Source organism: Schistocerca nitens, chromosome 4 (genome assembly GCF_023898315.1).
Source record: "Schistocerca nitens isolate TAMUIC-IGC-003100 chromosome 4, iqSchNite1.1, whole genome shotgun sequence".
Taxonomy (NCBI): Eukaryota; Metazoa; Arthropoda; class Insecta; order Orthoptera; family Acrididae; genus Schistocerca; species Schistocerca nitens.
This window is the reverse complement of record NC_064617.1, coordinates 690912342-690936396: the sequence shown is the minus strand read 5'-3', so window position 1 is coordinate 690936396 and position 24055 is coordinate 690912342. Positions and strand designations below refer to the sequence as shown.

Below are 24055 nucleotides of genomic sequence, written 5' to 3'. Positions count from 1 at the left end.
CAGTCGGTCAATGCGATTTAAGCAATGTGCAGTCATTGAATTCTTGACAGCAGGAGGTGTCACCCCAAAGGAGATTCATCAGAGAATGAAAGCAGTTTATGGTGATTGTGTTGATATGAGTGCTGTGCGTCGTTGGGCAAGTAAGCTTAAAGATGTTGAGGCGGGAACATCTGACCTGCGTGACGAACAGAGTTGGATGTCCTGTGACAGCAACTGCAGTTTCACAAGCAAAATGATGACAGATTGAGTCAGGATGATTGTCGTATCACTCAGAGAGAAATTGCAAGCACAATCAGCATTTCACAAAAAGTTTGGGTCACATTATTGCTTCGCTTGGCTATCGGAAGACCTGTGCACGGTGGGTGCCCTGGATGCTGACTCCTGAAATGAAAGTGCACAGACTTGAAATTTCCCGCCTCAATATCTTCAAACTTACTGGCCCAACGACGCACAGTACTCACATCAACACAGTCACCATAAACTGCTTTCATTCTCTGATGAATCTCCTGTGGGGTGACACCTTCTGCTGTCAAGAATTCAATGACTGCGCATTGCTTAAATCGCATTGATCGACAGTCTGCACAGGGTTCCAAACGTTACATAGTAACAACACAATCGTTCAAGGCTAAGGCTTCCCGCCAACTGGAGCTGTAGAGAAGAGGCTACGGGACAAGCCAGTACCTGCCCCTTACCAATGCTGCCAACTGTTGAAGAGTTACGAGGGTGGAGGCATTACTTTGCAGTCAACCCTCGTATATCTGTAATGCATAATGTGCCTAAAATCAACTGTAAAATACAGACTTTTATCATTTCAATACTCTTCATTTTCCACAAGAAATGTTGTGACTCTTAAAATATGCTGTATGAAAAGATTTAGTTGTGCTATCTGTTGTTACATTTTGAAGTATGTATCTCACAGCGTTTCTGACAAATTAATAATAAAAGTAACTGTGAAAAACAGATTGAAACATCTTCTAGTGTGTACGTCATATGTAACAAAAGAAACTATTCAATAAATAAACAATCATGTTTCTGTCAGTCTAGAGTCTTCATTCGTCCCGCCATGTAGTGAAGTGTGATGGTATTATCTCGAGGACGGGTAATGCCACTGTAATTTATTCACGGAATAGGAATTAGTCATTTTACCACAATATATTTTGTCTGTTAGGTATTTAATTATTTTGTGTGTGTTACATTCTTTCACCGGGTCGTAGTGGAATGCTGCATTTGTTAGGTTGTACTATTTACTTCTCCTCGTCCGCACTTTTCATAGGGTGATATTTTCAGGACTGGCTCGAGTTCACAGTCTGTTATTACAAGATAGTGTTGCAATTCTTGATTGTTCAATCCGTTCATTTCGTTGTTCTTTGGTCGTTCTGCTTCTTAAGGTGCTCATCGTCATTTGTTGGTAACTTCAGCGTGCTTTGCGCCATTCGTCTGTTTCATTTTTTTCCCTGGTATTTCTGTTTCTGCTGTTATGCTTCAGACCTGGCAACATCGCCTCCTCTTTTACATTTGAGCATTATCTAAAATATAAATCAAATCAACTTTTTACTAACAAATACACTAAGTATGCTTTAGATGCTTTTCACATTTTATTTTCAGTTTATATTTAATCACTGTCAGTTTGACTACTCACGCTTCACTGTTTGTTTTTATTCACTCACTGCACGACTTTTTTGATTCCTTCATTCATCACTGATAAGAAACTAACTTTCAAACCCACGATGGGTTCTGTTTTATATACCCTTAACAATTGGTAGTCCCACCAGTGGCGAATTCCTGAACATACCAGAAAGGCTTCAGATGGTCCACAGTGTTCCAGAATGTTCCACAACATTAGTGTGTGTTCTGGAATGTTCCCAAATGTTCCAGACTATTCCAGAACATCCTGGATCATTGTTGAACATTCTGGAATGTTTTGGAAACTTCTAAAGGTTGAAACTTCACAGCCATTATATCTTCAAAAAGTACACCCTTCAGATAAAAACAGGAACATTCTTCATGGATGGGGAATTGAAGGCTACCACACCATATAACTCACAAAATCATACTGGCACTCGTTTCTGAGTTTTAGTGGCGCACACATTATGAACTTACTTTTATAATATGTATTGATTATCTCTGTACCACTAACTGTATTCGCAACACATTTTACAGACAGTATGTATATATATCACTGAATGTAAATGCAAAATTATAACATTTGACACTGTATATTTCAGTAGGTATGATGTCATACACAGTGAGATCAGTATAAAACTGCTGTATCATGAATGATATTTAACTTCATTACTTCTTTGCTACTCACCGTATCCGCAATAAGTTTTGTAGACAGTATCCAAATATGCCATTGAATGAAACTACAATATGATATCATTGTACGAAACACAGTTAATGAGATATGATGCCATAAACATTTAGCACAATGCCAGAAGTGACATGGTACGGTAGTTGGCGCACAGTTATAAATAAATCCCGGGCAAAGCCAGGTTTGTCCACTAGTGTACTCATAAAGCTTAAGTCTGAAATGCACAAAATTGTAAGTAAAGGGAGAAGACTAGTGATGGGTGTGTTGTTTACAGTTTGCTAACAGTAGAAGTATGTATTTGGAGAAATTAAGTTAGGCTGCTAGCATATGTTGTCTCCAGACTGTTGACCTGTTTAAAAAAGACAAATAAGCACTTCCTCAAGCATTAAGGAACATACATAAGGAATAAACAGTTGATCTCTTTCTCGAAACATATTAAAATTAAGTTCATATTCTCTGTCTTTAACACTATTATGCCAGTGATTTGAAAAGTTTGTGGGAAATAAGTCACTATGTTGCATTTGGTGGTCGTGCGGTTACAGGCACCATGTCACTGATTGCGCGGCCCCTCCCGCCAGAGGTTCGAGTCTCTCTCTCTCTCTCTCTCTCTCTCTCTCTCTCTCTCTCTCTCTCTCTCTCTCTCTCTGTGTGTGTGTGTGTGTGTGTGTGTGTGTGTGTGTGTGTGTGTGTGTTTTGTTCTTAGCATAAGGTAGTTTTAAGTAGTGTGTAAGTCTAGGGACCGATGACCTTAGTGGTTTGGCCCCATAGGAATTCACACACATTTGAACATTTTGCATTTGGTGATTTTGTCTGAGAAGAATCCTATATACACAAGTCTTACAATTTGTTTTGATTTCACGAACAAACCTACGTGATTAAAGTATAAGTAAATTTTATCTTTGTGTGGCAGTCTTTCTTCTTGTTCCCTGTTGCTGAAATTTTATTGATTACATGTCATTTCAGGTGTGTGGAAAAGCTGTTACAAGAACCGCTGATTCTCCTGCAAGTGATATCCCCCCTGTCTGCCAAGAATGTGAGGAGAAAGCATTTTCACATTGCCTTGCTTTGTCGTGGCATGCTCATATGCAGACACAGAATGGAGAACGCCTGAAGTTGACTGTAACAGCAACACAACCAGCACTGACACTGCCACGTCCAGCAACTGCAACACGCTGAGAATGTTATAATCAGACGAATATCTTATATGTCTAATCTATGATGTTTTTGGATATGATTACTACAAACTATCAGGCAATTTCAGAACCCCTCCAAGTGAATTTTTTAACAATCTGTTACTTACCATAATTAATTATTTCTTCTTAAGAATGGTGGGGGGATAAGGTTATTGACCACCTAATTTTTGTGCATCATTTGTAACAAAAAGTGTATTGTGGAAGTCAAGAATTGGCTTGAAAAAATACTTAAACATTGTGAGCTGGATGCAACATAATTTTACAATAAAATAATTGCAGATACTGTTGTAAATACGTGTAATAAATGTTTTCTCTGTGAAAGTACCGTTCTTGGTGTTTGTGTTGCAACATTATTTTACTTGTTTACACACTGGCTGGGAAATGTAATTTCACTGCCTGTAATTAAGAATAAAGGAAAAATACTTATTGAAAAAGAATACTTCAGAAAATTTGAAATAGCCATATAAACGGCACACAAAAATTTGATTGGATTGACAGGTATGGTAGGAAGTTGCATTCAAGCAAAACTAATTCTGAGAGCTTCAGTGTCTTGTGTTTTAATGGCTGGCACCAGGCTCACTTTTGCTTTAGACTGAAATCCTCTTAGATTGCAGTGAAGTGTTCACTGTTCTAAACCTTCATATGAGTTTAAATTGTTTTCTGAATTTGAACTTCAACCCAAATTTATGCCTTTCTCATTCATTACTCCACCACCTATTATCCTAGAACGTTTTGTGGAAATATTAATATATCAAAGTCTAATTTTGGAACAGTGTGTTAATCTGCTACAAAGGTTTAAAAAGAAAGCAACAGTTGTGTAACGTGCAATTTAGCCTTATTCTTAGTATTAATTTTTTTCTATCATTATTCCATTATATGTATGGAAAGCTTCAAAACCGAAGAAAATTCCTTGTACTTCATGTTTTAGGACATAGATAATTTATAACCAGCTGTATGATGACTAATGAGCTGAATAATTTCCTCATACTTGATTATTTAACTGCCCATATTTATTGTGTGTTTCTCATGTACAAAAGTAATTGTTTCTACCTCTGTAAGTAAGTCCATAAACTAAAAGTAAATACTTACATCGGCCCTATTCTGTCTTTCTTGTCATCTCTATTTTTTACCTACACATGCTATTTTCAGATCATAATGACAGGTACACAGTATTTTAAGTATGCATTCTTTCATGTCCACTCTTTCTTTCTGAATGAAACTAGTTTTCTTTCAGATGCAGATAACATATGAGAGTAGATTTGCCCATTGTACAACTCAGTAGCAGTGTCTTGAACACCCAAGGACTCATCACGCAACTGCAACACTGAGAAACATACCATCACATGTCCGCAGCTTGTGGTCTAGTGGCTAGCATTGCTGTCACGGGTCCCGGGTTCGATTCCAGGCTGAGTTGGGGATTTTCTCTGCCTGGGGTCTGGGTTTTTGTGTTGTTCTCATCCTTTTATCATCATCATTCGTGACAGTGGCTCGATTGGATTGTGTGAAAATTGGACTGTGAGAAAATTGGGACTTTTTATGGGTGCTGATGACCGCGCAGTTGAGTGCCACATAAACCAGTCATCATCATCGTCAACAACAACAACAACAGCAGCATCAACATTCCATCACTGCATTTTACTAGGCACAAAAGTCATGCTGCTTTTGCGGGCCTCGACAGTACTTATCTTTAGGAAATGAAATTCCCAGTGACACTGATAGATAAACATAAAATAGAATGCAGTGTTATTAACATTTGGAAAAGAAGGCATCTTTTTTAGAGAAGGATGAGGAATTCTTTGGGGCAGGTTGAGAAAAGGGGCAGATCACTGGGACCTTAAGTTAAAGAGGGACCCACCTCAGCTGTAAGTGATTTGCCTCCAGACCACCTTCCAACCTCCCCCAAACCACATCCTTTCACCTCTCTGAGAAGGAACATGTTCCAAATATTAATATATTGTGGTCTAATTAAGTGTTGTTATCAACTGTACTGGGAGATGTCTCTCGTGAAGGTAAGTATTGGCCAGTCTTTATTCCTATTTGTGATTTTTAACAGTTTTAGGAGTTGAATTTTCATTTTTACATAGTTAACTCATTGTGCTCTCATGTATGTGTGAATGATTTATCCAGCCAATTATAAATATGTACTGCAGGAAATCACAGAAACAATAAATCTTGGATGTAGGGTAGTAGTGTTTACTGTCTAACTTCAACATTGTTTTTTCCTACAAGCAGATTTGGTACATTACCCTGTTCTGTACTTTTGATGGAGAAGAGACTTCTGATGTTTTGAGATGTGATAGTTCTCGTTTTTGACACTTATGCAAATGGAATTTTGCTGCCTTATTCGTAAAAAAAGCTAATCATCTGTGACTGTAAGGTTTTCCTTTGCCAGGGCAATTCTGCGAAATCTTGATTGGCAGGTGGCAGTGTAGTGATTTAGGAACTTTGCAGATGTGTAATTTACCTCACCAGACAGACAGGCATACACAGTCATGCCAGAAAAAATATTTTGTCTCATTCACTGCAAAACTAACACAAGTTGTCCCTTCACTACCACCCCCCACCACCACCACCCCCGCTCATGTCATCTCAGAGGTGGCTCCTGTCCACAAATCTCCTAAAAATATTACACATGCTAGAGTAATATACAGCACAACAATTTCACAGGAGAATAAAAATTATAATAAAAACAAAAAAGAGCCTGCTAGAAGAACTGAACATAAATTTCTCAGTTTTTAAGCAATGGCATTTTGAGTAAAATACTTGATGGTGGCAGATTTAGTCATCAAAAGCTCAAGTGTTTTATTTGAAATGATGTGACTTGAAAATTGAGAAGATTTTATTCACAAATGTAACAATTGTTATTAATTCTCAGGTTGAGTGAATTCATAAGTAACATAGTGTGAGATTTTTAACTGAGAGAAAGTTAAAAGTGTCTCCTTATAGTTTGAAGCACCACTGTGAATATCATTTGATGTGCCTGCCTTCTTACACACATTCTGCTGAAGTGTTATGATTAATAAAATCTTATTTCTTATGCCATTTCTGCTCTAAGTGAACATTTATAATTGTAGTGACTACCTTTGTCATAATCAGTGGTGGTGAGTATCACCAGTTCTTGCCATAGTGTGTCCAAAATTTTCATGTGGAAATAATGATGGTACCTTCCATTGGACAAATAGGTATAGTTGATGTAAGTACAGGACCACCACTGGCACAGCCATTAACACACCTTAAGGCAGCTGAATGTAGATCATTACAGTCACTTAGCATAAAAAGTTTGCTTTAATCTGTAGATATGTTTGATTAGTAGATAACCTCATTGCAGTGGTATATTTGAAATTTTATAAACTGTTTTGGAACAGACTGAATATGGCCAAACATCGATCTAGGCAGACAGGTGGTACTGGAGACATCCTCATCAATTCAGATTTCTCTTATGCATTTCATTCTAGAGTTCCTGCAGAGTGTCAAGTATGCTTATCCACAACATTATTGGCATTGACTGTGAGACTTGAAGTTGGCTGGGTGGTTGGTTGCATGGAGATAACTACAAGGTTGTCAGTCCCTCACTTGCAAAATGGGTAATAGCATTGCTAAGCCAAGGTAAAAGTAATCTAAGCAAGTTATTGTGCTGTGTGGAAAATAATAAGATAAAGATGTCTGGAATATTGACAATGCTAGGGTGACAGCATTGCAGTGTGGGATCAGGATTCACAGGTCATTAAAATTTAGTGTATATGCCCATTGTGACTGTTATATATCAATATAACTTCGATATATGTATTTTGTTGTCTTATACAATGTGTGTGGTAAAGCTGACTCCACACTTCTTTAGAATGCAGCCTAATTTGATGGTTGTGATAGAGTGTAAAGGAAATTGTGTAGTTAACTCTGCCATAATTTCATTTGATCTGTGTGTTTTGTAGTTTTGTGTGACTTGATTCAGTTTGGATTGTAGTTTATAGTCACTGGAGATCACTTGACTCTCGTGTGGTGCAGGTAGACCTGAGAAGGCATTTTACTGAAGGTCATAAAGACCAGTTAACTGATTTTCATTATATATTCATTAAACAGTTTGATATGTGACCAGAAAATGGAAAAAATTCATTGTTATATACTTTTGTAATAAATTAAATATTAGGTTAGAACACAGTGAAGTGATCTGTTATATTTCAGTGTCTCCATGAGATCAATTAAGGAAAATGCATGTTACACAGTTGCAAAGACTGGATTCCCACTTCCTCCTTTGTAGGGCTTGAAGCTTCCACTTTATATGAAGATTTCACAATAGTGAGAGATTTGCATCTTCTGGAGAAGATTATGGTAGTGCCTATTAAAAGGCTGAATATATAACAAGAACTGATGGAGCTTATGTGCCAAGGAGATTTCATTGACAGATAACATTACAATAAAGGATAAGGTCAAGCAGTCATTAAGTTTTATCATAGTTTTTGTGCTACTCATTGCAAAGGAAAGATAATTTGTGGTTAATGAACCACTTAATGAAATTGATTTTGAATTACAGCTGAAGCTACAGTTTATATATTTGATCATTTTAAAGATAAGATATGACACCAATAGCATTGAATATGTGTATGTCATTGGCCAGCAGCTGTTCGGTTTAACTTGGTAGACTGTACAGTATTTGGAAATGTCTCACACAAATATAATTGTTTATTCAAGTTTCATTGTGCATAGCACACCCAAGTGTATGAGAGTTAAGTAGGGAGGAAATACTGAGATGAGATGTTTTTCTGGAACACTTGCCTAGAATGAATGTTAATGTACTGCTGGTGACAGCTTTTTCTGAATTAAACTCATTGTTGTTTGAGGAATTCAGCCATAAATAATAATCATCTTGTTGCATGAGAAAACTGCTACCTTAAAATATTATTAATTGAAATTGACTAAGCCAAGTAACACCCCAAAACATGCAAATTATTATTTAGCAATAAAATTTTATTGAAGTGCAAGATTAATTTGTCTTGCCACAGTATACAAATAAAATTTGTTTTGTTTTGTGAGCCTAACTGGTGGTATATAGTTTTCACTAAATTGTTTAATAATTAGCATATATAACAAAGAATGTGTGTATTTGTGACCACCAGGAATAAAATGTGTTTTGCAAGCCTCTTTTGTTTTTATTTTTCCTTGGGTGTGGCTGCTCAGTCTCCTCAGAACATCTCATCTATTACTGTTTGACAGAAATGGGGAAAAAGTGTGATGGTAGCCTTTCATATGGGTGGACAGCTGGTTGGTGGTCATTACCATGTAAAATTCTCTGAAAAGAGGCAGTGAAGCTGGTATGTATGTATTATCTGGCTTAGATTCATTGACATCTTCATGACCTGGAACGATGGTAAGAAGACCCAATGCTCTTTCCTCCAGAACCTGAAAACCTATTTTAGAACAGATTTTGCTTGATCAGTGCTTCACATGGACTTTCTCAGCTCAGCGAGCTACCTCCCTGAATGTTGATCTCTGCCCTCTGATAGCTCCATAAAAACCTCTGTTCTTGTCAAATGATTAATCACGAAGAGTACCCCTTACTAAACAGCTGTCACCCACCCAAAGTCAGAAATTCCTTCCCCTTTTAACTTGGACACTTTTGAATGCTGCCTCTACAGTGAACAACAGGAATACACTGACAGTGCAGTGTGCTATAGTAAATAGAGATGATAACTGGTAAACCTACTTCTATAGAACATCCATATATGCTATATTACTGCAATAACTAAATCCAATAGTTGAAAATATTACTCATTAACTAAAGTAAAGCTTGGTTTGAACACCACAGGGCTTTACTGGGCATGATCTCACAGGAGGTGGCAAGCTGTTTCCTTCTGACCTTTGAATTGACACGCAGTCCACAGTGTAACAGGCACTGTGAATCGTGAAATCAGCTTGATATTTTTCATGTTATGGCCAGCGATGAAAGAAGTGATCAGTGACAGAAGAAAACACTGGAACTGATTGAGTACTGAACCTGAGACCTTTTGATCCATCCTCTGGTACTTTTAAAACCAGATACACAAAAAATCTCGTGTATGAGTAACTTGAAGGTAGTATTTATCACTTCGGCAGTTACAAATCGTATAACTGTCAGAAAATGCTCACTACAGCTGATTCTCATATCCAGTGAGAGAGAGAGAGAGACACAGACAGACAAGTACATGCAAGTGCCCACACTTAGTCTGTCACACACACAAACTACTACCTCTACTGCCGCCGACCAACTATATTTACCCCTTTTCATTTGTGAAGTAATATTTTAATATTATTCAATAATACATACTAGTAAGATTAATAACCAGTTAATTATGTTAAACAGTAACAAGGACATTTTTTTTTTCCTTAAGAGTATTTCAGCCTTACTATATTTCACTGTGACATTCCCAACATTACTTTCTTTTCTTTCAAATGGTTCTTAGATAAGATAGAGGCCTGCGAGTATAAATAATAATAATAATCTGAGGCAGTATAATATTTGGGAAGATAATACTACATTCATACTCATTTTCTGTAGTTTTGCATGGCTGATGACTAGCCCAAAGTTCTTAACTGCAGATGGCTTGTCCCACAATGTTGCAGAATATATTTGTCAAGATTTTGTGTGTTGTCTGTCCATCTTGGTGTCCTTACAGGTGTTTCAACTGGTTTTCAGATGTTCTTAAAATTGGCTCTAAGTATCCATACAGTATTGAGTAAGTACAGGACTTTCCAAGGAATATCAATAGTGCAAATTATCAAATGTAGAAGAATAACTGACTTTTCTTAAAAGGTATATTTTCCAACTGCAATCTGTAGGGAAAAAGTGTTTGTTATTCACTTTCGACAACTAGAGAATATGGGCATTGAGTAAAGTTCTATTTTACTGTCTTTTGCCTGCTGCAAGTGACTGTTAAAGCTTCTTTGTACCTGAGAAGCAGTTCCTTAGTAAAGGAGTGGTTATCCTTATCAGTTGTCTAATATTAGGGCAAGCTTCAGAGACTACAACAAGCTGAAATGCGTTTTACTACAGAGATTGGTGTAATGCATGTCTCAAAGAACAAATGTGTTATGAAATGACTTAACTTTAACCCTCTGAGAGCTAATTGTTTGAGGTGGAACACATCGCAGTGACCATAGCAGTAGCGCAGTAAGAAATATGGATAATCAAAATTTTAATGTTAACTTGTATTAAGACTCCTACTAGGCCAATGACTGCTCCATTACCTGCTATTTTCTTCAGGAGCAGTGTCATCACTGGGGAGCTGAAAAGCTTGGTGACAGCTGGCCATGATAATATAAAGTATAATGCAATAATGCATTACACAGAAACAGTTGTCAACTTTTTATTAATAAATTTAGGTTGCAAGGTTCAATTTATAGAAAAGGAACTCTATGTAGATGGTGCGCAGTTGACACGTCACCAAACCAATGGCTTCCTAATATAGTTAAATAGCAGAAAGACAAACATATTCTGTATACAGTAGTAAAATAATATGTACTAATTGCTTCTAAATAAAAACATAAAAGAACTTAGATAATGTTATTATTACAGACAATAAAGAAATGCAGTCGTGAGATGAATGGTAATAAGGACACTTTCTGTGCCGGAGTTATTGTGAAAAATATGTAACATGGAATTACAGAGGTGATGCTAATCATTTGCAACAATACAAATTACAATATGATCTCTAATATAGTGAGATATATTACTTTGTTACAATGCTCCCTTGAACGACTACGGCAGTGCCTGTTACAGATCTTGGAAGAGTTGTTCAGTTGTGCTACGCAGGAGCTGTTCTTTAATTACAGTGTTGGTATGTTGAGGCAGTAATTACATAGCTACATGTAATGAGGTATGAAGTTGATATCAAACTATGGAAACTCCAGGTTGCCATTCCAGTCCAACATGGTGGTCATGTACATATGAGATATGCTTACTTGTATGAATGAATGTGTGTGTATTTCCTTTTCTGAAGAATGCTGTGTCTGAAATCTAAGTGTGTAACAGTCTCTTTTTTGTTGTGCCTGTCTGCAACTCAGCATGTTATCTTTATGGTTAGTAGGAAGTATGAATTTGCTTTATCAAATGTTTGTAAGTTGTCACATAATAGTTCCCCTTTTTATGTAAATACTTGTAGACAATTAATGCAGAAGATGCGATTCTCTTATCATGACATTCGGTTAGACAAGGAAATCATTAAGGACTGCTTAACATTTTGGTTATAGAAAATTAGGTGTCATGGCTTAGTACGAATTGCTGAAATTTTAATTGAGCACAAGACTGTGTAGGTGAGCATTTGAAGACAAGTTGCAGTATGTGATTTACAATTATTAACATAACACATTGTACTGTAGCAGTTTGAGTTGTTGCAATAAGTCTGTTAACCGCAAACATCTTATGTGCTTGTTATTACAATGAGTATTTAACATTTCAACCATTTCTATAAACAACGTAGTCACTGGGTTATGATACACAAAGTGGTCACAATAGAAAAGGAATATTATTGTTACTTTGGTTTGTCAAACAATAGAAATTACAGTTCGTTAGATGCTGTGTAGTAGGCGTGGTTGGATGTTGTGGTAAGCGATGATGCCGTGCAACGGATCTGAGATAAAATGCATGCGACATCGTCAGTTGTAGTAGGATCCATCATAGTGATCAGTCCATGGATAGAAATGTCATTGACTTGAACAGCAGGCAGGAAGTATCTGCTCAACTCTCCTTACATGTCAAGGTTGCCTCACTTCATTATTACCAGGTTACATGAAGCAGTGCTATATTTGAATTACTACTATGTAATGTATGACCTATACAGGTTACACTGAAAGATATTCTTATTAGGACACAAATAAAAATTTTACACAGTAAAGAACAAGGTGTAACTTTAATATACTAGATGGAAGCATGTTTAACACAGGAGAATCTGTTCGTGTTTCATTTACAAAGCGCACATTGCTCATTCCACAGTGAATTAAACTACTAAAGTTTGTGGTGAATGAGTTTTTTAAATCGAAATCACTTTCGTAATTAATGTCCACAATGTGCACAATGTGAGTCTCTCTCCAGGGCACGTTTTATTGTTGTAAACATATAATTCAGTTCTATAATGAAGGCAAACAAAGCATTTGCAGTGACAAATTAGGAGTGCCATCCCACATCTCAAGACAGTTGGAACACGCCAGTGTACCATTGACTCTCGCGTGTCGAAACTGTGAATTCCTTAGTGTGTGTGTCAGTGAAGTGAGCAAACAGGTGTCTCATTTCATACACTGTAAACTCCATCATCCAGCACTACACCAGGAGCAGATAGCATACAACTGAGTTCATCCCCAAGTAAGTGCAAAATACATCGTAGAATGTGCGCCCACCTTTCAGTTTTTGTGGTCCATGTCAACACACCCTAACATATTGTTAGTTTTATTATGCAGTAACTGTTATCCATGTGTGTTCATCATTGTCCCACATTCTCATCACATATTCTCTAACCTTTTCTTTAGAAATTGTTCACAGCATCACAGTCCATTAGTCTACAGTTTACAGTCAATGCTTTTACATCTCTCTCATGCATCTCAAGAACGCACAGTAAAAGTTAGTTTATAGTAACGGACTACGAACAGAAGTAGTTCCGATTTGATTAATTCTAAACTGCCAACACAGTGTCTCTTCTGACATATAAAGTAACTGATCTACTGGCTGGTTCTCAGGCCCTCAATAATGAATGTGGGGAAAAAAAGCATTGTTCCTCATTATACAACAAAACAATATCGCTGGTGCATCTTGATGTGTGGCATCGGAGACCATGCAACCTTTTGGATGGTCGAGGACATGAAGAGTTCCTGGGTCGACGTCTCGGAGGTATGCTGACAGTGGACAGTGCCATGGCTGTCACAATGGCACTGGAAGGAGCTTCTGACTGCTGAAGAGTGTTAATCTCTCGGTCCCTGGTTTAGGCGATTCACTCCATGTGAACACCTTCCAGCTTCTGCCTATCTATATTTATATTCCACTGAAGTACCACAGGGATTTGCCTGTCTGACTTCTAGTATGGCTGAATGGTATTTTGAGAAATAGCATTTGTGTATTTATCTAAATGATGTATGACCATTTGTCTGCAACTGTTATGCCATAAATTGTCTGGTTAGTTACTAGTCCAGTCAAATTGCAGATATACCTTGCAAAAGGTGGGGTAGAAGAGAGTATTTTTTCAGCTTGTTCATATGGTTGTAAAGATTAGAAAAACGAGTTTTGCCAACAAAATTTCGCTTGGGAAAACTTTCTGCAGTCAAAAAACTTGGAAAATTTCGGCCTTTTTTCAGTTTTTTCAAAATATCTCAGTTTAATTTGCTCCTATCGCTTTAACGTCTATTTTCTTTTTTAAAGAGCACAAAATTCTCTACAAATTTGATTCTTGCCATTTTTTTCTACTCCCAATATCTAAGGCGCTACAGCGCCTAAAAAAATACCAATTTTTCAAATTTTGAGCATAGTGCCAAGATACCTTATTTTTGAACACTATTTTTTCTGTTTCTGTTTGTGTAGTATAAATACATTATACATCATGCTATATGTTGGAATTTACCACCTCACTTTCAGGTATTCAATTTCTCTGTTTGAAACATGAGGATTGCTGGGCACCCAACTATTGTGATTCTTACATCACTACCTCAAGTTCACTATGGGGCGCCTCTGCCCTGGTATTTGTAAAACTATAAATATAAGAATACATCATTAAGAGACAGACACACACACACAAAATAATTTGCCTCAGGAAACTGAACTATTATTAGCTGCAATAGGCAACCTAATTAGGTAGGTAATTATTCTTGTGTATAAAAGCCAAGCAGTTGACATTAAAAATAAGTAGTTTTATTACAATTAAAATACATTGTCAGTTATTAAAAAATGTTGACAGTTCTGGGTGTGCAATACTTGTAATATCACACTTTAGCACACTTGAGACAGATATGAGCATCACTTCCAATGTTTTGATGGGCCAGGTTCCTCAGTGTCACCAGAAATACCTTGAGTTACAGATTCAGGGTCTGTACATAGAGTTGATCCCAGATTGACCTCTTCTTTAAACAGCGAGTCAGCGTCAGCAAGTTCGTTGATTTCGTCAGCAGTTTCCTCAACATCCTCCATAACATCATCTTCACTGTCTTCATATAAAAAGTTTGGCATGTTTTCACAGTTGACTCCAATACATTTCTTACAAAGTGAAGAACTTTTCAAACCCGCTTTTCTGCAGGAGCACGCTCCGCCACAGTTCAGCTTGCATGAGCATGAAACAATGTGAAGAAGTGCTTCAGGTGCTGGATCTTGGCTCATTATAACGGGTATTGGACCGTGGTCGCTGTGATTCCAGCCCCATTTCTCAGGAGGTTTCCAGTTTCCCATCCAACTTTGGACTAGTTGGTAAGTCCGCAACGAATGATGTGCAGCATCTTGTGTAGGTGGCAACCGTGCAAGATTCAGTTTGCTTTTTATGGCAGACTTGGCGAATAGCCGGTACTGCAAATGGTCTAGTGTGTGGGAACTGCTGACACCTCCACTATACAATGCGATAGTAACCTGTTCTCCTGCTGTTATTATTTCTACATGGGTAGCATGTGGTTTATTGAACGTGCAAAGGGCTGAGGTTAGGTGCTCATTTTTCGCAACAATATTGCAGCACTTAATTTTTCCTTGACTAAAAAAAGTGGATGTTGTATCACATCCGCTAAAGGTGTAAGTGAACAGAATATATTCACTGTCAAACTTGTAATCTGCAGTGGAAAACCACTTGTCTTCTGCATTTCTTCTTCCTGGCTTTAAGAAAAATAAGTTTTCAATGCCTTGCCCCAAACCGATCATGAGCACAAGCAGGTCAGCATCTTCTCCTACAATGACAACACTTCCAAAATCTTTGGTTCTTGAAATGGCAGATGTTACAATCATAACGTCAGCATCTTCTTGTGCGTGGAGCAATTCAATGCTACACTCCAGAAATTCCTTTTTAAGAAGTGTGATCAAACGCATCTTGTTTCATTCGTTGTACAAGAACTTGTCCTGAGGGACTTGGTTCACCATCTCTGATTCAACCACAACATCAACCGAAGAATGTTTTTTGGACCTACGAATCCTCTCAGCACTCTTTGTGCTACATTTGTCTCCCTCACATGGATACCCATCAAATACAATAGCAAATTGAGATCCAAAATCACGATGCAGGTAAGAAACATAGCTTTGGGCTATTGACTTGAAGCAAACATTTCGAGTCCAAGTCACTTTGCGGATAAGGTACCCTCCATCAATGACAAAAAAATTACTCGGTCCACCTGACTTCACATCTTCTTCCACTGGAACGAAGGCCAAAGAATAAATATGCTCTTGTCTGCTAAAGAACAATTCCTACATACTTTTTCTTATAACTGATCATTAACGTCAATCAACTGTAGAAAATGTACGGCACCTGCATGCAATCATATTACATATTGTAACACAAATAAACTTCACACAATCCGATGTGAATGTGTTCGTAGTTACTGAATATGATGCTGTTTGTCCTGGCCCTGCAGCAGAGTGAGATGGTAAATTCCAATGAATAACATGATGAGTAATATGTTTATACTACACAAATAGAAACTGAAATAACAGTGTTCAAAATTTAGGTAATTTGCCACTTTGCTCAAAATTTGAAAAAAATGGTATTTTTTGACATGCTGTAGCACCTTAGATACTGGGAGTAGAAAAAAATGGTAAGAATCAAATTTGTAGAGAATTTTGTGCTATTTAAAAAAGAAAATAGACGTCAAAGCGATAGGAGCAAATGAAACTGAGATATTTTGAAAAAACTGAAAAAAGTCCAATATTTTCGAAGTTTTTTTACTGCAGAAAGTTTTCCAAAGAGAAATTTTGTTGGCAAAACTTTGTTTTCTAACCTTTCCAACAATATGAACGAGTTAAAAAAATAAAATCTTCTACCCCACCTTTTGCAAGGTACAGGCTTTTTTTCTGACAGTTTCACTGGACTATATCTGACGTGTCAGGGTATTGTGTACCTAGCTGGTGAGTTACATGGTGGATCGATGTGGGAGCCTTCTCATAGAGTTTTCCTGACTTCCTCTCGATGTAAGTGGGATCAACAGTTCATATAAGACGTCCTTAATATGTGTGTTTGAAGTGCATCTGTCTGCGTCGGTGATGATACAGAAAATTCCATTTTGGAGCCTCTGAAGCTTTTGAAGGTGCCAATCTGTAGCCATTGACAAAACCTCAGATCCTTGGAAAATAAGGAGTATCACAGACCTGTGTATTCTTAGTTTCGTCTCTATGTTAAGCCCCCAACCCTTTAGGAGTGAGTATAGTTGGATAAAAGCAGTGCAACCTCTGCTCCCAGATCTATCTGTCTGCTTTGTGAAGATCAAGCATTTATCCATCACAAGGCCAAGATTAGCAACTGAATTGCTCCATTCTATTTCTTTGTTGGCTGCAGAAATCTGTCTTTTTTTTTTTTTGGGGGGGGGGGGGTCAACTTTCTCGTGAACACAACAGCTATAGATTTCTCAGGATTTATCCTGATTTTCCATATGTTGCAACGTTTTACAATTTTGTCAAGGTCCTCCTGTAGTTTTCATGCTATCAAGTTGAGGTTGCTGCTAATTTTGTAAACCGCCGTATCGTTGCCATACCATGCTATCTCCCCACCTGCCAACTTTGGCACAGCCTTGGTTTATAGAGTGTATAACGTGGGGCCCAGAACTGAGCGCTCTGCCACAGCATCCCTGGTTGTACTTAAGTGCTTGCCGCACTCTATGTAGTGCTGCCTACCCACCAGAAATGAATCAGTCATGTTGACCATACATCCTGGAATGTCGAACTGGAATAACTTGTAAATTAAGCCATTATGTCAGACTTTGTCAAATGCTTTCTCGTTGTCAAGAAAGACCAATCCTGTGTTTTGTTTCCAGTATCTCATCATGCACATGTGTTCGACCAGATGCAGGTGTTGGTGGATGGAACTGTGTTTGTAATGGAATCCAAACTGCTCGGGAATGAAAATGTTATTGCCTTGTAAGAATTTTGATTGGGCTATGGGATAAGGCACTCTAGTACTTTCCCAAGAAAGCACAGGAGTGAAATGGGTCAATAGCTTTGCAGAGAGATAAGGTTCTTATTGGGTTTAGGTAGGGTTATGACCTGACCAGTTCTCCAGGCAGTTGGGAAGTAGGTTAGGGAGAGGCACTGGTTGTATAGTGTGGTGAGGTAGGTGATTGTGGAAGGAGGCAGGTGATTCAGATATAGGAAGCAGACCTTGTTCAGATTGGAGGATTTATTGTTCCCTAAGTGTCTGATTTAGGCACACACAAATCAATCAGAAACCAGTGTAAATTGTGTATCTGCCCTCTCCTGCTTCCATTGAGCTACTCATATGACTTATTTATTCCTGCCTGTCACTCTTGTCATCTTCAATGACGTTAGTATGGAACTGTGAATTTAGTGATGTCACCACTATTTATGCCTTTTCCTCATCATCATCTACTTGTCCATTCGGACCTTAGAGTGGCCTGTCTACCCTGGGAGTAGCCTTCTGCATTTTCATTATCTTCCATACATGGTTTACATCTTATTAGGCATTCCTGAGTTTCTCTTCCCAGTAGAGACCTCTGTACTCTTATCAGTCTTTTGTTTTACCTGGGCTTCAGGCTGCCTAAGCAAGCAACAATTGGCACGATCACAGTAGCGGTACCAGTCCTTCCCCATGTGGCGCTTACTGACTGCCAGGTTTCAGATATCAGGGGACAGGTCCCTGGCACCAGGTTCAGTGGTCAGCCTGGTGCTTGTCTGACAGCTGTATTCACCTCTCTTCCACTTCACATTTGTTGTATTTCCTGGAGGTGGTATCCCACCAGGGTGGTTTACTGTTCCCAGTTAATTTGTTACGTTATTTTTGCCATCCTCCAGTCTGTGTCTTTGACATTGGCACATTCCAGGACAACCAGACTGTGGTTTGTGTTCAGCTCATAATGGACCAGTGGCGCAGCCATCCATGGCAGACCCTTGCACAGGAAGACATGTACGATTCCTGGTGTACAGTGAGGGTTACATGGGATGTGAGTAGGCTCATCAGGAGCAATTATCCCCACTTGGGGATAGCATCAATAAACCACTTCAATCTCCAACCACCACCATTTGTAGTGTTACAGCCCCCTCCACATATCTGGAGTTCAAGTTCCCTGCCGCACAAACTCTGAAGGTCATGTGGACCATAATTTCTTTGTGAAGGTTTGTATGCCAAGACTGCCTTAATAATTTGATTGCCAATTTTAGCTCGGTTGCAGCCAGATTTTGCATATCGATTGTTTGGTGGCAAATCCTCCACCTCACAAGTACAGTGACTCCTCCACCTGTGTGAACTTGCCAATTGATCCTGTGGACTGAGTAATTACACACCTTAAATTGATCAGTCAGTGATAGATGTGTCTCTTGTACGTAGGCGACATCTTTAGCGTGCCATTCTAGAAAGAGCTCTTAACTGTGTGTTTTTGGACAATACGCTGTGGCATTCCACGTTAATAGTTTAAACTCTCTTCTTCCGTTTCAGTCCATTAAAGAAGAGTGACATAGCTGCTTCTGCAATTATCAGCATTTTTGCAAATCAGTTTTCACAACACGGTCTGCTGCTATCATTCTTCTCACTTTTTGGACTATTGCTCCCAGACTGAGCCCTGCAAACAGTGTCCCGATGTATCTGAGTTCCCTTGGAAAACTTCAGTGATTGCTGTCCACCTGAGACGGCGCCTGTGCTGCGACTGTTGTAACATTTGCTACTACAGCGACCTCTTTTAGAACTTGTGTGCTGGTGATACCTGTGGTGTGGGTGTGGTAGGTATTGGTGGTGGCAGTGGGGGCAGGGTTGTCTCCTGTACAATCACAAGGAGCACCACTGCAGTAGAAGCATTGCGGGGGGGGGGGGGGGGGGTCAAGGCTTTTCTGCCTTCTGCTGTAGCTGGGAATTAGCCAGGTCACAGTTGGAATTTTGCCTGTTGGCGAGTTTGAATGCAAACTTGAAGCAGCTGTTGTTGTAGGGGCAGTTTTCCACACCCTATGGTTTTGTATCAATGTCTGACATACTTCACAGTTATGGTAGTCAGCTGGGTGAGAGCCTTTACAGCTGGCACAGACTGAGGTTGCCACTAGGGCTGTTGATAAAATATCAATATTTTCCCCCAATATATTGATATTAAAATTGCAATCTTGAGTGCCAATATTTTTATTTTATATTATATTTTTTTCACAATTTTTGGTACGTATTTGAAGCTGTACTTTTGAAATTGTAGTAGAACATAATTTTACTTTTACTGTGTGCGGGAGTCTTACTACTTGAGCTTTCATCACATCCAGTATTTCTCTTTGTCTGTGTGAAACAAGTGTATGTGGCACAAAAGAAGAAGTCCGATTGCACTGGGGGAGGAGGTGTGAATGTAATAACAAATTTTCCAATGTGAGGAACTAGCACACCCGTTCCATTAAAAAACAAAATTTTAATGCAGCTAATGTGCTATTTCTTCACAAAAAATATCAACAGTCCCAGTTGCTACACTCTTCTGCTTGCATAGCTTGGCAAGGTGGGGGTTGCACATTTAACACATCTCAGCTGTAGGTTGCTGTTCTTAATAGAGTGATTAAATTTCTGGCTCCTGTGACTGGCCAGGACCGTCAGGCTCATTGTACTGGTCTACCGTTATCCAGAAGCTCAGTAGGTGTCACAATTTAAAAACTCTTTGTGCCTCATCATTACTTTTTAACGCTTCCAAGAAGACGAGATCCCTATTGTGGCTCTAATTTTCCTCTCCTATCGAGGCAAGTTTCGAGAATTGGTGTACAGATGACACTATGAACCCTTCCTGTATTAACTCATTCTTCCGCCTCAGCACCAACAGGTAGATTCTCTAGTACTACTCTCAGAGGTTACTTGGGGTCTATCAAATATTTGTGGAACTCAGTCTCTTTCTTTTCGAGTTCACTCTTAACCTTTTGATAGTCCTCCACGGTGTCTGTCTGTATCTTTGTTGTCATAGGGCGGTAGACCGCCGTCAGTTGCCCCTTCATCCTCTCCTGCAACTTATTGAGAAAAACTGAGATTCCCTTTGTAATGTAGGCAATTGGCAGTACCCGCTCATTTCTCTTATGCCTAACCATCTGCACTTTGCTCTCGCCTTCCACGTCCTCATTTTCCAGGGTGGAGTATGAGTTCGCAGTCTGTACATTAACCATGATCTGCTCCTGCTGTTACAGTTCTCCGACACTATCTGACTCTCTCCTGTCTCATCGATAATGGGTGTTTCTTAATCACAACTAACTTCCTGCACCATCAGCAGCCTCACCCTGTTTGTGTTAGCTGCAGTTTATGTGGCACGACTTTGGCTGCAGGTTCACTGGCGAGTGCCACAGTGGTGTAATGATGAGGATTCCTTGTAACTTTCCATCGAACCCATACTAGTAGTCAGTCAGTTTGTGGTGCCGCCATGGGTCACTGATTAATGTCTGGTTCTCACCTCCACAGATGACAGGTATCCACACCAGAGCCAGTTACTACACCTCAGCAGACGTTGGTGTCTGTGTGGCGCAATGGGTCCTGGCCTGCAAATTCCCTATGGAGGAGCAGAGAGGATGCCCGACAGTGGCAAGACAAGAATTGAGCATGGCAAGTGAAGCACCAAGAACAGCTCCTCAGTTGCACAAATCTTGGCCACAGCCTCCACACTCGCTAGTAAACTGGCTACAGTCTCAATATGCACATCTGTTAGGTGCAAACATGGCTGTTTTGCACGACGAACATGACAGTTTTTCAGTCTACTATCCAACTCCCAGAGGAGAGTCCTTAAGGCAGCAGTATGAAAGCTCATGGGCTGCCCAGTGCATAGGATTCCCACTCCAGGATACATTGTGGACTCGTTCCAGTCACATGTTATGTAGAGGAAATTAGGTCCATGTTCACCGTGACCTCTTGTGGTGCAGGTGAGGTTGCCTTGTGGCTGCCGATGAGAGTTGTGTGTACAGGAAGAACGGCAATGCTGACTGCTTCTTGGTCCCGGTCCCACTTTACAAGTATTTTGAGCAGTTGGCCAGCATTATCTGGGAGTAGGCATTAGGAATGATTTAAAATGGAATGATCATATAAAGTTGATCGTCAGTAAAGCAGATGCCAGACTGAGATGCATTGGAAGAATCCTAAGGAAATGCAATCCGAAAACAAAGGAAGTAGGTTACAGTACACTTGTTCACCCACTGCTTGAATATTGCTCACCAGTGTGGGATCCGTACCAGATAGGGTTGATAGAAGAGATCCAACAGAGAGCAGCGCGCTTTGTTACAGGATCATTTAGTAATCGCGAAATCGTTACGGAGATGATAGATAAACTCCAGTGGAAGACTCTGCAGGAGAGACGCTCAGTAGCTCGCTACGGGCTTTTGTTGAAGTTTCGAGGACATACCTTCACCGAGGAGTCAAGCAGTATATTGCACCCTCCTATGTATATCTCACGAAGAGACCATGAGGATAAAATCAGAGAGATTAGAGCCCACACAGAGGCATACCGACAATCTTTCTTTCCACGAACAATACGAGACTGGAATAGAAGGGAGAACAGATAGAGGTACTCAAAGTGCCCTCCCCCACACACTGTCGGGTGACTTGCGGAGTATGAATGTTGATGTAGATGTAGATTACAGATGCTTGGCCTAGATTAGGGATGGCCGTGATTTCGGCTCGCAAGCCACGCCAGAGCCCGAGTGCCAAAGTGCTTGGCATCACTGCTCATTTCTCCCACCACCACACCACCCTTTCTGAGCGCTACAAGGGAGAAGAGTGGAAAACAGTGAATGTCCCTCATTTAAATGGCAATGCAGTCACACTGCATAGATTTGAGTTTATATTTCACAATTCTCAACAGCACAGAGCACAAACAAAACAAGTTTTCAGTTTTAATTAATTATTTTTAGCCAGCTGAAGAGTTGGCATACAGTTGCCATGTAATCGTGAACTTTTTAATTTCATAATCAAAAAAAGGCCTTACACATAAATATGTTGTTCGAAACAATGTGGCACTTTTGCAGCCTCATTATGGAGACTTTGAAAATCTACCTGAGAAAAGCAATGAAGCCTGGTTAGTTTTAATGTAAAAAGATTTGTCATTAAAACTGGAATTACCTAGCAATTACATTTGCACATGCACAGGGGAGCTTTTAACTGAAACAGCAAACGGTCTCGAAAACAGATGTAAGACTGACAGGGTCCTCAAAACCTTTATAAAACTATTCTTGAAATTCTTGCAAGGCCACAATGAACTCTTCACATCTCTCACTTTCGTTAACGTCATTGAGCCTAGGGAACTGGACTGTCTTTGTCACCATGTCACTTCTACAACGCAATTTTCTTTTGTTAATGCATCCCCATGGAATGAGAAAGAAGTTACAGTGCAGTGCAGTGCAGGTCCACTTAAAATGCAAAGTTTCCAATCCATTCTAGATGTTCTAATTTTCGTTCCTGCACTCCTTTTTATTACATATATTCAACAATAACGACTTTTAAATCAAAAAATCGTACTTTACAATAATGTATGAAGTTTCCATACTCCTTTTCATTTCCACTGAGAGCTGTTGCAACTGACAATGGAATAACGAGTGCGACTTCAGAAATTTTACTGTTAGTACCACCAGTTTATTCAAGTGCTCCATACCTGCTAATTTAGCACAAAGTGTTTTTTGATGTACAGAACAATGAATCCCACGTGGCTGCATGATGTAATGCCATTTCATAGTAAAAAAGCTATATCGTCACTTATGCGAACTGAGGATTCTCATCGTTCTCTTCTGTCATTCCCATTCATTTTAAAGGATTGCAACGTTATGTCGTTAGACTGCCTCTTATGCAAACAGCCACTGGACCTGTGAATGTCCTTCATAACATGAACAAACAGTAAAAGGTAAACTCCGCTGACACCATGATTCTGCCGAATTCAGATAACTGTGCCAAATGAAAAGTGCCATACTACAGGAAATGTCACACTGTTCCGGGTATTTCCGAGAAGGACCGAGCAAAGCCAAGTGACGGGCTGCATGCATGAACTTTGGCACATCGTGGCCAGCCCTGGTCTAGGTACGAGGTCCGTCCAAAATATTCCGGAACTTTGTCCACAAAATTTTTCTACACTTACTTTATACTTATTGTTCATGGTCTCCTTCGAAATACTCCCCTCCATAATTGATACATCGCTCCCAAACCCGTCTCCACTTCTGCCGGGTTCACACACGCAACGAAAGTATCGCCACAAGTCAAGTCATTCTGGAGTGGCGCTGTGAGCTACCGTTCACACAGGACGCCACAAATTCTTCGTAATTGCGCAGTTTGCAAAATGGCGTTACCTGTCTCAGCTGAAATGATTTGGGCCTGCGTTAATGTTGTAGCGCAAATTGTGGCACTAGAACTGAGCGGAGAGTTAACAACAAAGAAACGGATTAAACGGCTGTACATATTACTAAATAAGATGTTTTGGAAACATAATAAATGTAAAA

At 39.3% G+C, this 24055-nt stretch overlaps 1 protein-coding gene across 2 annotated transcripts in view; it reads left to right on the top strand.

Moving 5' to 3' along the window:
• Positions 1-3825, top strand: part of LOC126251911 (zinc finger protein 239-like) — an 81633-nt gene extending 77808 nt beyond the window's left edge. The window contains exon 2 of one of the 2 annotated variants that reach the window (XR_007545804.1): positions 3275-3413. Coding sequence is in view for 1 of the 2 variants with exons in the window: in XM_049952642.1 (XP_049808599.1) it covers positions 3275-3487 (213 nt within the window). In the remaining variant the exon portion in view is untranslated. Of the gene's footprint in view, positions 1-3274 lie in introns of both variants that reach the window. The other variant, XM_049952642.1, reaches the window with a different exon arrangement.
• The last annotated feature ends 20230 nt before the right edge of the window (positions 3826-24055 follow it).